The following is a 12,745-nucleotide window of genomic DNA, read 5'->3' as shown; positions in this document are numbered from 1 at the left end:
TCACAGAGTGCTGGAGTAACTCAGCGGGTCAGGCAGCATCTGCGGAGAACATAGGTGACGTTTCAGACTGATGGAGGAGGTAGGGAGAAAGCTGGGAAAGAGAGGTGGGGGCGGGACAAAGCCTGGCGAGTGGAGGAAAGAACTGCAGATGGTGGTTCAGTCTGAAGAAAGGTCTTGACCTGAAACGTCACCCAATGCTTCTTTCCCAAGATGCTGCCTGACCCGCTGAGTTACACCAGCATTTTGCGTCTACCGAGTGATAGGTGGATGCAGGTGAGGGGGGGAGGGGGGTGGCAGATGGGTGGAGTAAGTGACAAAGGCTGGAAGTAAAAAGGAGACCAAAGCGAGTCAGATACGGAGAGAAATGTAGAGTCGGAGGGTGGGATGTGGGTGGAAGATAAAAAGGAAATGGGGGACTTGTGGGTGGGGGATGAGTGCGGAGGTGATAGGGACAGGGTGACGGGGGGGGGGGGGGGAGAGATGGCAGGCGAAATCCGTGTGAACTTTGGTGGGGGTGGGGGTGGGGGAAAGAGAGGGAGTGAGGTTTTACTTGAATTTGGAGAATCCAATACTCAGTGAGACTGATGAAGGGTCTTGACCCCAAACGTCACCAATTCCTTTTCTCCAGAGAGGAGTTGCTCCAACACTTTGTGTCCATCTTCAATGTTCAAACCGTTGGGGTGTGAGCTGGGCAAGTGGAATATGAGGAGCTGTTGCTCCAGTTTAGGTGTGACCTCACCTTGGCAATGGAGGAGGCCCAGGACAGAAAGGTCAATGTGGGAATGGGAAGGGGAGTTAAAATGGTCGGCAACCGGGAGATCCAGCAGGGGTTTCACCCAGAGAGTTGTGAATCCGTGGAATTCTCTGCCACAGAGGGCAGTGGAGGCCAATTCACTGGATGCATTTAAAAGAGAGTTAGATACTCTAGGGGCGAGTGGAATCAAGGGATATGGGGAGAAGGCAGGTACGGGTTACTGATTGTGGATGATCACAATGAATGGCGGTGCTGGCTCGAAGGGCCAAATGGCCTCCTCCGGCACCTATTTTCTATGTTTCTATGACTTGGCAGACCGAGTGCAAGTGTTCGGCAAAATGGTCGCTGAGTCTACACTTGGTCTCATTCATGAACAGGCCACTGTTGGATCACTGAATGCAGTAGATCAGATTGGAGGAGGTGCACCTTTGGCACCATGTTCGCCAGGGCTACACTTGGCTTCCATCTCTGTCTCCATTCACAGTGCATTGGTTCATCATTGGTAGGGACATTGAATATACACCGATCAGCCAAAACATTATGACCACTGACAGGCCAAGTGAATAACATTGATTATCTTGTTACAATGGCACCTGTCAGGGGTGGGATATATTAGGCAGCAAGTGAACAGTCACTCCTTGAAGTTGATGTGTTAGATGCAGGAGTAAAGACCTGAGCGACTTTGACAAGGGCCAAATTGTTCTGGCCAGACGACTGGGTCAGAGCATCTCTGAAACGGCAAGGCTTGTGGGGTGCTCCCGGTCAGCAGTGGTGAGTACCGACCGACAGTAGTCCGAGGAGGGACAACCCACAAACCGGCGACAGACAGGGTGTTGGGCGCCCAAGGCTCATCGATGTGCGAGGGCAACGAAGGCTATCCCGTCTGGTCCGAACCGACAGAAGGTCGACTGTGGCACAAGTCATGAAAATGTTAATGGTGGTCACGGGAGGAATGTGTCACAATACACAGTGCATCGCACCCTGCTGCGTATGGGGCTGCACACGGAGGACCAACAGCATATTAGGCAGGTGGGCATAATGTTCTGGCTCATCAGGTCATAATGTTTTGGCTAATCGGTGTAAGCGTCAGGAAGCCATAATGCAGCTCTACGGGACTTTAGTTACGTCTCAGTTGGAATCATTTCAATTAAGAGGAGGAGGGCTACCATTCTCCCATGTTATTTTACTTCAATACTTGGGAGAAGGTGTGGAACAAGCTAATGAATTAAACTATCGCACTCCCAGCAGCTCCAACTTGCCATCTCCATCTCTATCTGACCTCCTCTTAACCTGACCATACAGGAGTGAAGGATATTTAATTGTCAAATGTACTGACAACAGAACTATGCAATTCTTGCTTGCTGCACTTAACAGTCACGCACATACATATATATATAATCAATAATACAGTAAATTCATAACCTTAATCCGAAGTTGATAGTGCAATCAAAGACACCGTCTGTAGAAGATCACAGTTGCTGGGGTCAGTGTTGTGCAGTGTTCAAGAGCCTGGTGGTTGCTGGGAAGAAGCTGTTCTTGAACCTGGAGGTCACGGTTTTCAGGCTCCTGGACCTTCCCGATGGTAGCAGCGAGATGAGAGTGTGGCCAGGGTGGTGTGGGTCAGTGAGAGTGTGGTCAAGGTGGTGTGGGTCAGTGCGAGTGTGGCCAGGGTGGTGTGGGTCAGTGAGAGTGTGGCCAGGGTGGTGTGGGTCAGTGAGAGTGTGGCCAGGGTGGTGTGGGTCAGTGAGAGTGTGGCCAGGGTGGTGTGGGTCAGTGAGAGTGTGGCCAGGGTGGTGTGGGTCAGTGAGAGTGTGGCCAGGGTGGTGTGGGTCAGTGAGAGTGTGGCCAGGGTGGTGTGGGTCAGTGAGAGTGTGGCCAGGGTGGTGTGGGTCAGTTAGAGTGTGGCCAGGGTGGTGTGGGTCAGTGATGATGCTGGCTGCCTTTTTGAGGCAGCGCCTCCTGTAGATGCCTTCGATGGTGGGGAGATCAGTAACTGTGATGGACCTGTAAGAAAGGATTACAAAAAGCTGATTTCTCTTGTTTGACCAAACTTGGTAATTCAACCTACACTGTGTTTAGAGAATGTTCCGGTTAGTTATCAGCAGGCCTGTCATTTTGCATACTTTCGGTAAAAATACTGATTTGCATATTATCAGCCGAAAGAATATTCCTGCCTGTGCTTGTATATTTGCATTTTACTAACAAGAGTTATTCCTAACCCCAACCACATTAAAACAAACAAGATCTTGTTCAAAAGATGCATGCAGCCGGTAAATCAGCTGAAAGGTGAAACTCATGTCCAACATAATGATTAACTTTTTGAAAATAATACATCCTTGTTATGGATGACAACACATGACTCCTTCCTTCTGCCACAAACTCTCCCCCAAAATTGTCAACTCAAAATTTCCAATTGTAATACAGGCAGCGGTAGAGTTGCTGCCTCACAGCGCCAGAGACCCGGGTTCCATCCTGACTACGGGTGCTGCCTGCACATTGTGTGTACGTTCACTGGAGTTTAGAAGGATAAGAGGGGATTATAGAAACGTGTAAAATTATAAAAGGACTGGACAAGCTAGATGCAGGAGAAATGTTCCCAATGTTGGGGGAGTCCAGAACCAGGGGCCACAGTCTAAGAATAAAGGGGAGGTCATTTAAAACTGAAGTGAGAAGAATCTTTTTCACCCAGAGAGCCGTGAAATTGTGGAATTCTCTTCTACAGAAGGCATTGAAGGCCAATTCACTGGATGAAATTAAAAGAGCGTTAGATAGAGCTCTAGGGACTAGTGGAATCAAGGGATATGGGGAGAAGGCAGGCACGGGTTACTGATTGTGGATGATCAGCCATGATCACAATGAATGGCGGTGCTGGCTCGAAGGGCCAAATGGCCTCCTCCTGCACCTATTTTCTATGTTTTTGTGTATCTAAACCTTTCCTATACATGTACCTGTCCAAATGTCAAACTACGTCTATTAAATCCTCCATTAAATCTTCCCCCTCTCACCTTAATCCTCTGATCTTTGTTCCCCTACCTGGGAAGAAGATTCTGTGCATTCCTCCGATCTATTCCTCTAATGATCTTACACACCTCCATAAGATCACCCCTCTTCCTCTTGCTCTCCCAGGAATAAAGTGCTAGCCTGCTCGGCCTCTCCTTACAGCTGAGACCCTCGAGTCCTGGCAACATCCTCGTAAATCTTATCTGCACCGTTTCCAGCTTAATGGCATCTTTCCTCACACAGGGTGACAAAAACTGAATGCAGTACTCAATTGTAACCTGACCAACGTTATGTACGACTAACATAACTCCCAACTATATTCAACAAAGACATAAAGTGCTGGAGTAACTCACTGGGTCAGGCTACATTCTTGGAGAGCATGGACAGATGACATTTCTGGTCGGGATGAAAAACATCACCTATCCATGTACTCCAGAGTTGAGACCCGCTGAGTTACTCCAGCACTCTGTGAAACGTCACCTATCCATGTGCTCCACAGATGCTGCCTGACCCGCTGAGTTACTCCAGCACTCTGTGAAACGTCACCTATCCATGTTCTCCACAGATGCTGCCTGACCCGCTGAGTTACTCCAGCACTCTGTGAAACGTCACCTATCCATGTTCTCCACAAATGCTGCCTAACCCGCTGAGTTACTCCAGCACTCTGAAACATCACCTATCCATGTTCTCCACAGATGCTGCCTGACCTGCTGAGTTACTCCGGCTTTTTGTGTCTCTCTTCTTGTGTCTCTCTTTTTGTGTCTTACTGTGTTAACGAGCCTGTTAAGCTGCAACAAGTAAGAATCTCATTGTTCCATTGCCTTTGCAAATAACAATGAAACTCTTGAGTCCTGATTTTCAACTGCATTTACAATTTGATTAATTGCAGATGTTATCGGGGAAAAAAAAAAGATTTTCATTTTGTGAATTGTATCATGATTTGTCTGTGGAATTGTCTGTGGTTTATTTAAAACACAATGCAGATGCTCCTCGACGTACGATGCTTCGACTTACGATATCTCGACTTTACGATGTTGCAAAGCGAGACACATTCAGTAAAAACCGTTTTCAAATTTGAAAGTTGGTCTTTGGCTGGGCTGGCGATATGCAGTACGCAACTCTCTCGTGATGCTGGGATGTTTGGTGGGTTTGGTGAATTCAATGCGTGTTCCACCTACGATAGTATCGATTAATGATGGGTTTATCGGAACGTAACCCAATCGCAAGTCAAGGAGCACCTGTACTGTTCGGTGCGGTGTTATCGGTTCTGTGACAGGGAATGGGAATGCACTCCTGCTGTTGTGTAAAACTCTCACTGACACCTGACTCTTTCCCCTTTTTGACAGAGCGCTTGGTCTGAAAGGGGATTAACCGTGAAGCGATCCGAGAAGGTAATTGTTCTGTTTTAATTTAATTGCATGTCTAATTTGTTAGCAAGTTAACAATAAAGCACAGTAATGCTAATGCGGGAGGAATGCGATGCTTGTGAAAGGTTGGTCGTGAGAGGGAAGCTGCCTTGCGGAAGTGGCAAGAGGAGGAACAAGCGGTTGCATTTATAATGGCAGCAAGCACCCCAGGCATGTAACCTAACAAAGTGTATCAGGTGAAGATTCATCGTGCAATACCTCACCAGCACCTCATACTGATTATTACATAGAAACATACAAACATAGAAAATAGGAGGCCATTTGGGCCTTCAAGCCAGCACCGCCATTCATTGTGATCATGGCTGATCATCCACAATCAGTAACCCGTGCCTGCCTTCTCCCCATATCCCTTGATTCCACTAGCCCCTAGAGCTCTATCTAATTATCTTTTAAATTCATCCAGTGAATTGGCCTCCACTGCCCTCTGTGGCAGAGAATTCCACAAATTCACAACTCTGTGGGTGAAAAAGTTTTTTCTCACCTCAGTTTTAAATGGCCTCCCCTTTATTCTTAGACTGTGGCCCCTGGTTCTGGACTCGCCCAACATTGGGAACATTTTTTCTGCATCTAGCTTGTCCAATCCTTTTATAATTTTATAAGTCTTTATAAGATCCCCTCTCATCCTTCTAAACTCCAGTGAATACAAGCCCAGTCTTTCAAATCTTTCCTCATATGACAGTCCTGCCATCCCAGGGATTAACCTGGTGAACCTACGCTGCACTGCCTCAATAGCAAGGACGTCCTTCCTCAAATTAGGAGACCAAAAACTGCACTCCAGATGTGGTCTCACTAGGGCCCTGTACAACTGCAGAAGGACCTCTTTGCTCCTATACTCAAATCCTCTCGTTACGAAGGCCAATATGCCATTAGCTTTCTTCACTACCTGCTGTACCTGCACGCTTAATTTCAGTTACTTCAAACGCGACCTAATAAAAGTGCTATAAAGCTGCATCATGACTTCCTCCCTCTTGTAGTTATTGCTGTGCCCTATGGGTATATGGAACGAGCTGCCAGAAGAGATGGTTGAGGCAGATACAATACAACATTTGAAAGACATTTGGGCAGGTACATGGACAGGAAAGGTTTAGGGGGATATGGACCAAATGCAGGCAGATGGGGAATCGTGGTCAGTCTGGGAGCCTTGGACTGAAGGGCCCATTCTCATGCTGTACGACTCGATAAGACCATCAAACATTGGAGCAGAATCAGGCCATTCAGCCCATCAGTCCACATCGCCATTCAATGTGAGGTAAATGTGAGGTTATCCACTTTGGCGGCAAAAACAAAGAGGCAGATTATTATCTCAATGGTGTCAGGTTAGGTAAAGAGAAAGTGCAATGAGACCTGGGTCACTGAAAGTAGGCGTGCAGGTACAGCAGACAGTGAAGAAAGCTAATGGCATGTTGGCCTTCATAACGAGAGGATTTGAATACAGGAGCAAGCAAATAGGTGGTTCGGCGAAACTTGCTCATGCCAACCAATGGCCCCATCTACACATCCCATTTGCTATATCCCTCTAAACCATTCCTATCCAAGTACCTGTCCAGATGTCTTTTGAATGTTGTTATAGTCCCTGCCTCAACTACCTCTTCTGGTAACCTGTTCCATACACCCACCACCCTCTGTGTGAAAAGGTTACCCCCTCAGGTTCCTATTAAATCTTTCCCCTTTCACCTTCAACCTGTGTCCTCTGGTTCTTGATTCCCCTACCCTGGGGGAAAGACTCTGTCCATTCACCCTATCTATTCCCATCGTGATCTTATACACCTCTATAAGATCATCCCTGAGCCACAAGCATTCCAGGGAATTACAAATCACCCGGCCAGCCGCTCCCACTAGCTCAAGCCCTTGAGTCCTGGCAACAACATTGTAAATCTCCTCTGACTCTGTCCAGCTGAACGACATCTTCCCTCTAGCAGGGTGGCCGAAACTGAACACACATACTCCATGTGCGGTCTCACCAATCAGTAGGACAAAGGGAATAATCTAAGTTTCCCCGATGATCTCAGTGTTTTCTAGTTGACAAGTGGGCTGAGAGCTGTTCGGGAGAGAGGAATAGAATAACAAAATAGTGACCAAGCTATGAAATGTAGGTCAGAGGTGTTGTGGAAATCCGAGACCAAAGTGAGTATGCTTGAAATGTCTAGAATGAGGAAACTTTACTGGAGTCATCACAAGGAAAGCTGGATGAGAGGATGTATCATCAGGGTGTGAACAAGTGCCCGGTTCCATTAACGAGGAGTGCAGACGACAGGGAGGTGAAGAAGGCACTTGGCACATTTGCCTTCATTGGGATGTTCCACAAATTCATCACCCTCTGACTAAAGAGATTCCTCATCATCATCCGAAAGGAACATCCTTTAATTCTGAGGCTGTGCCCTCTGGTCCTAGACTCTCCCACTAGTGGAAACATCCTCTCCACATCCACTCTATCCAAGCCTTTCACTATTCTGTGTGTTTCAATGAGGTCCCTCCTCATTCTTCTAAACTCCAGCGAGTACAGGCCCAGTGCTGTTAAAAGTCATCATATATTAACCCACTCATTCCTGGGATCGTTCTTGTAAACTTCCTCTGGACCCTCTCCAGAGCCAGCACATCCTTCCTCAGATAATGTGCCCAAAGTAGCTCACAATATTCCAAATGCGGCCTGACCAGCGTCTTATAGCCCCTCAGCATTACACCCACCCCTGTGACCAGCGCCTTATACAGCCCCAGCATTACACCCACCCCTGTGACCAGCGCCTTATAGACCCTCAGCATTACACCCACCCCTGTGACCAGCGCCTTATAGACCCCCAGCATTACACCCACCCCTGTGACCAGCGCCTTATACAGCCCCAGCATTACACCCACCCCTGTGACCAGCGCCTTATAGACCCTCAGCATTACACCCACCCCTGTGACCAGCGCCTTATAGACCCTCAGCATTACACCCACCCCTGTGACCAGCGCCTTATAGACCCTCAGCATTACACCCACCCCTGTGACCAGTGCCTTATAGACCCCCAGCATTACACCCACCCCTGTGACCAGCACCTTATACAGCCCCAGCATTACACCCACCCCTGTGACCAGCGCCTTATACAGCCCCAGCATTACACCCACCCCTGTGACCAGCGCCTTATACAGCCCCAGCATTACACCCACCCCTGTGACCAGCGCCTTATAGACCCCCAGCATTACACCCACCCCTGTGACCAGCGCCTTATACAGCCTCAGCATTACACCCTGATGTAACTTCACAGCCTACTCAACCTCTTTCTATAGCTCAGACCTCGAGTCCTGGCAACATCCTCGTAAATCTTCTCTGTACCCAAACACAGGCTCGGCGATCATTTCACTGAACACCTCCGCTCAGTCCGCCTTAACCTACCTGATCTCCCAATGGCTCAGCACTTCAACTCCCCCTCCCATTCCCAATCTGACCTTTCTGTCCTGGGCCTCCTCCATTGTCAGAGTGAGGCCCAGCGCAAATTGGAGGAACAGCTCCTCATATTTTGCTTGGCAGCTTACCCCCCGGAGGTATGAACATTGACTTCTCTAACTTCAGATAGTCCCTGCTCTCCCTCTCCATCCCCTCCCCCTTCCTAGTTCTTCCACCAGTCTTCCTGTCTCTAACAGGACTTGGATAGATTAGGCGAGTGGGCAAATGCATGGCAGATGCAATATAATGTGGATAAATGTGAGGTTATCCACTTTGGCGGCAAGAACAGGAAAGCAGAGTATTACCTGAATGGTGACCGATTGGGAGAAGGGGAGATGCAACGTGACCTGGGTGTCGTGGTGCACCAGTCATTGAAAGCAAGCATAAGAAAATAACTGCAGATGCTGGTACAAATCGATTTATTCACAAAATGCTGGAGTAACTCAGCAGGTCAGGCAGCATCTCGGGAGAGAAGGAATGGGTGACGTTTCGGGTCGAGACCCTTCTTCAGACTGAAGAAGGGTCTCGATCCGAAACGTCACCCATTCCTTCTCTCCCGAGATGCTGCCTGACCTGCTGAGTTACTCCAGCATTTTGTGAATAAATTGAAAGCAAGCATGCAGGTGCAGCAGGCAGTGAAGAAAGCGAATGGTATGTTGGCATTCATAGCAAGAGGATTTGAGTTTAGGAGCAGGGAGGTTCTGCTGCAGTTGTACAGGGCCTTGGTGAGACCGCACCTGGAGCATTGTGTGCCGTTTTGGTCTCCTAACCTGAGGAAAGACGTTCTTGCCTTAGAGGGAGTACAGAGAAGGTTCACCAGATTGATGCCTGGGATGGCGGGACTTACATATGAGGAAAGACTGGATAGACTGGGCTTGTACTCACTGGAATTTAGAAGACTGAGGGGGGATCTTATAGAAACATATAAAATTCTTAAGGGGTTGGACAGGCTAGATGCGGGAAGATTGTTCCCAATGTTGGGGGAGTCCAGAACCAGGGGTCACAGCTTAAGGATAAGGGGGAAGTCTTTTAGGACCGAGATGAGAAAACATTTCTTCACACAGAGAGTGGTGAGTCTGTGGAATTCTCTGCCACAGAAGGTAGTTGAGGCCAGTTCATTGGCTATATTTAAGAGGGAGTTAGATGTGGCCCTTTTTGCTAAAGGGATCAGGGAGTATGGAGAGAAGGCAGGTACAGGCTACTGAGCTGGATGATCAGCCATGATCATATTGAATGGCGGTGCAGGCTCGAAGGGTCGAATGGCCTACTCCTGCACCTATTTTCTATGTTTCTATGTTTCTAACCACATCCTATCTTTGTCCCGCCCACTCCCCTAACATCAGTCTGAAGAAGGGTCTCGACCCGAAACGTCACCCATTCCTTCTCTCCAGAGATGCTGCCTGACTCTTTGACTGAAAACGTTTTTCCTCATCTCTGTACTAAATGACCTACCCCTTATTCTTAAACTGTGGCACCTGGTTCAGGACTCCCCCAACATTGGGAACATGTTTCCTGCCTCTAATTTGTCCAACCCCTTAATAATCTTATATGTTTCGATAAGATCCCCTCTCATCCTTCTAAATTCCAGTGTATACAAGCCTAGTCGCTCCAGTCTTTCAACATACGACAGTCCCGCCATTCCGGGAATTAACCTAGTAAACCTACGCTGCACGCCCTCAATAGCAAGAATATCCTTCCTCAAATATGGAGACCAAAACTGCACACAGTACTCCAGATGCGGTCTCACTAGGGCCCTGTACAACTGCAGAAGGACCTCTTTGCTCCTATACTCAACTCCTCTTGTTATGAAGGCCAACATTCCATTGGCTTTCTTCACTGCCTGCTGTACCTGCATGCTTCCTTTCAGTGACTTATTGAGGTGTACAAGATCATGAGGGGCATGAATAAAGGGAACGCCCACAGTTTTTTTTACCAGGGTTTAGTTTAGTTGAGTATTTATTGCCTGGTGTACTGAGATACAGTAAAACAATGTTCTTCATGCTATCCACTCAAATCCTGCATGAGTAGAATAGAACATCCTGTGGAACAGCACGCAGAGAGTCCCCACGTTCCACCGCCACCATCTTAACTTAAAACTTAATACAATCCTTAAAGCAGAACAGCGTTAAAATGGAAAGTGACAAATTACTGGAGTAGCTCTGCGGGTCAGGCAGCATCTGTGGAGAACATGGATAGGTGATGTTTCACAGAGTGCTGGAGTAACTCAGCGGGTCAGGCAGCATCTGTGGAGAACATGGATAGGTGACGTTTCAGGTCAGGACCCTTCTTCAGACTGAGGTCTTCAGACATCTGTCTGAAGAAGGGTCCTGACCCAATACGTCACCTATCCATATTGTCCAGAGATGCTGCCTGGCCCAGTGAGAGATACTCCAGCACTTTTTGTTTTGCTGAAGATTGCAGCATCTGCAGTTCCTTGTGCCTGTATTCTGGGTGGCCATGGGCCTGAAGTGTTGGCATTCAGTGTGGGGACTTTGAGCACATCCTTGTGCCTTCTCTCAGACCGCTGGGTAATCTGCTCCTGTGAAAAGTTAGTCAGAGATGTTGACCATGAAGGATGTGCTGTCTCCAGTTATTCTACGTTTCTGAGACTGATCCGACTCCACAATGCACATATTGTTATCGAGGGAGGGAAACATTCACCGTGCATCTGAGTGTGCCCTCTGGCCTTGTAAACTGATAACATCAGTGTGGCCACACATTCCATAGATACTTGTCTAATTGTATACGATTCACACAATCTAACACAACTTGCAGGCTAGAAGAAAAACCAAACTAGCTCTCCCACCAGTAAAACTCAAGGATTCAAGGAATACATTTAAACTCCACTGAGGCAAATCTGGATTTAGTTTAGTTTCGAGATACAGCGTGGAAACAGGCCCTTCAGCCCACCGGGTCCGCGCCGACCAGCGATTCCCGCACACTAACATTATCCTACACCTACTCGGGACAATTTTACATTTAAGATGGAGGCCATTTAAAACTGAGGCGAGAAGAAACTTTTTCACCCAGAGACAATAGACAATAGGTGCAGGAGGAGGCCATTCGGCCCTTCGAACCAGCACCGCCATTCACCGTGATCATAGCTGACAATCCACAATCAGTACCCCATTCCTGCCTTCTCCCCAAATCCCTTGACTCCGCTATCATCAAGAGCTCTATCTAACTCACTCTTGAAAGCATCTAGAGTTGTGAGTTTGTGGAATTCTCTGCCACAGAGGGCAGTGGAGGCCAATTCACTGGATGAATTTAAAAGAGAGTTAGATAGAGCTCTAGGGGCTAGTGGAACGAAGGGATATGGGGAGAAGGCTGGCACGGGTTACTGATTGTGGATGATCAGCCATGATCACAGTGAATGGCGGTGCAGGCTGGAAGGGCCGTATGGCCTCCTCCTGCACCTAGTGTCCATGTTTCCACGTGTTTGTGTTGTTGCAGAGGGACGATGCCTTCATGAGGAGGCTCTTTGTGCAGGTGTACCACGACTGTGTGTACCCTCTCCTGCGCTCCACCACCCTGCCAGCGAACAAACCGGGTGATGACGAGGTGGAAGGCAGCAGGTGGAAGGACATCGCCAGCTTCTTGCACCAAACAGCCGAGAAAAATGGCTCGCTCTACAGCCTCCTCTCCCCAGAGCACGCATACCGTGTTTTTGATATTTCAGAGATCAGCTACGATTTCCTGGGCCTGACTCGGAAAGCTACATCAGTCGACTGATGTACAAACGATGTGGAATTAGTTTTATTAAAAGGTGCCCATCAACATACTTACTCTATTGTCACATGTATCTAGATACAGTGAAAGGCTTGGTTTTGCATACAGTAACGTACAATCATACTGTACATAAGCACAATCATATATAAGTACAGAAGTGTTGATAGTAGAGTGCAGAGTGGCGGTGCCATCTTGTACCATGCGCGTACCATTTGTAGAGTCTTGCCTTGGCCACAATGGCCGGTTGTCGTGGCGACGGCACTGGGTGGGAGTTGCAGAGTGGGCCTGGCCTGGCCTGGTGATGTTGTCGGTGTCTACACCGCGGCCCCACCGCTCCGTGCCGCTGCTGCAGGCCCCGTTAGTGTTGCAACTTCCTCGCTCCCAAATATGGGACAAGGGACGTCACCGCCA

General features: G+C 48.2%; 1 protein-coding gene across 1 annotated transcript in view; it reads left to right on the top strand.

The window, feature by feature from the left end:
* The window catches only part of nphp1 (nephronophthisis 1), a 97,651-nt gene extending 85,281 nt beyond the window's left edge, over positions 1-12,370 (top strand). The window contains exons 19-20 of the mRNA XM_078400271.1: positions 5,101-5,145; positions 12,059-12,370. Coding sequence (XP_078256397.1) covers positions 5,101-5,145; positions 12,059-12,337 — 324 coding nt within the window. The 3' untranslated portion in view covers positions 12,338-12,370. The remainder of the gene's footprint in view (positions 1-5,100; positions 5,146-12,058) is intronic.
* Positions 12,371-12,745: the final 375 nt, after the last annotated feature.

The sequence above is a fragment of the Rhinoraja longicauda genome, chromosome 5, assembly GCF_053455715.1.
Source record: "Rhinoraja longicauda isolate Sanriku21f chromosome 5, sRhiLon1.1, whole genome shotgun sequence".
NCBI lineage: Eukaryota > Metazoa > Chordata > Chondrichthyes > Rajiformes > Arhynchobatidae > Rhinoraja > Rhinoraja longicauda.
The sequence above is the reverse complement of the archived record's forward strand: the minus strand, read 5'-3'. Positions and strand labels throughout refer to the sequence as shown.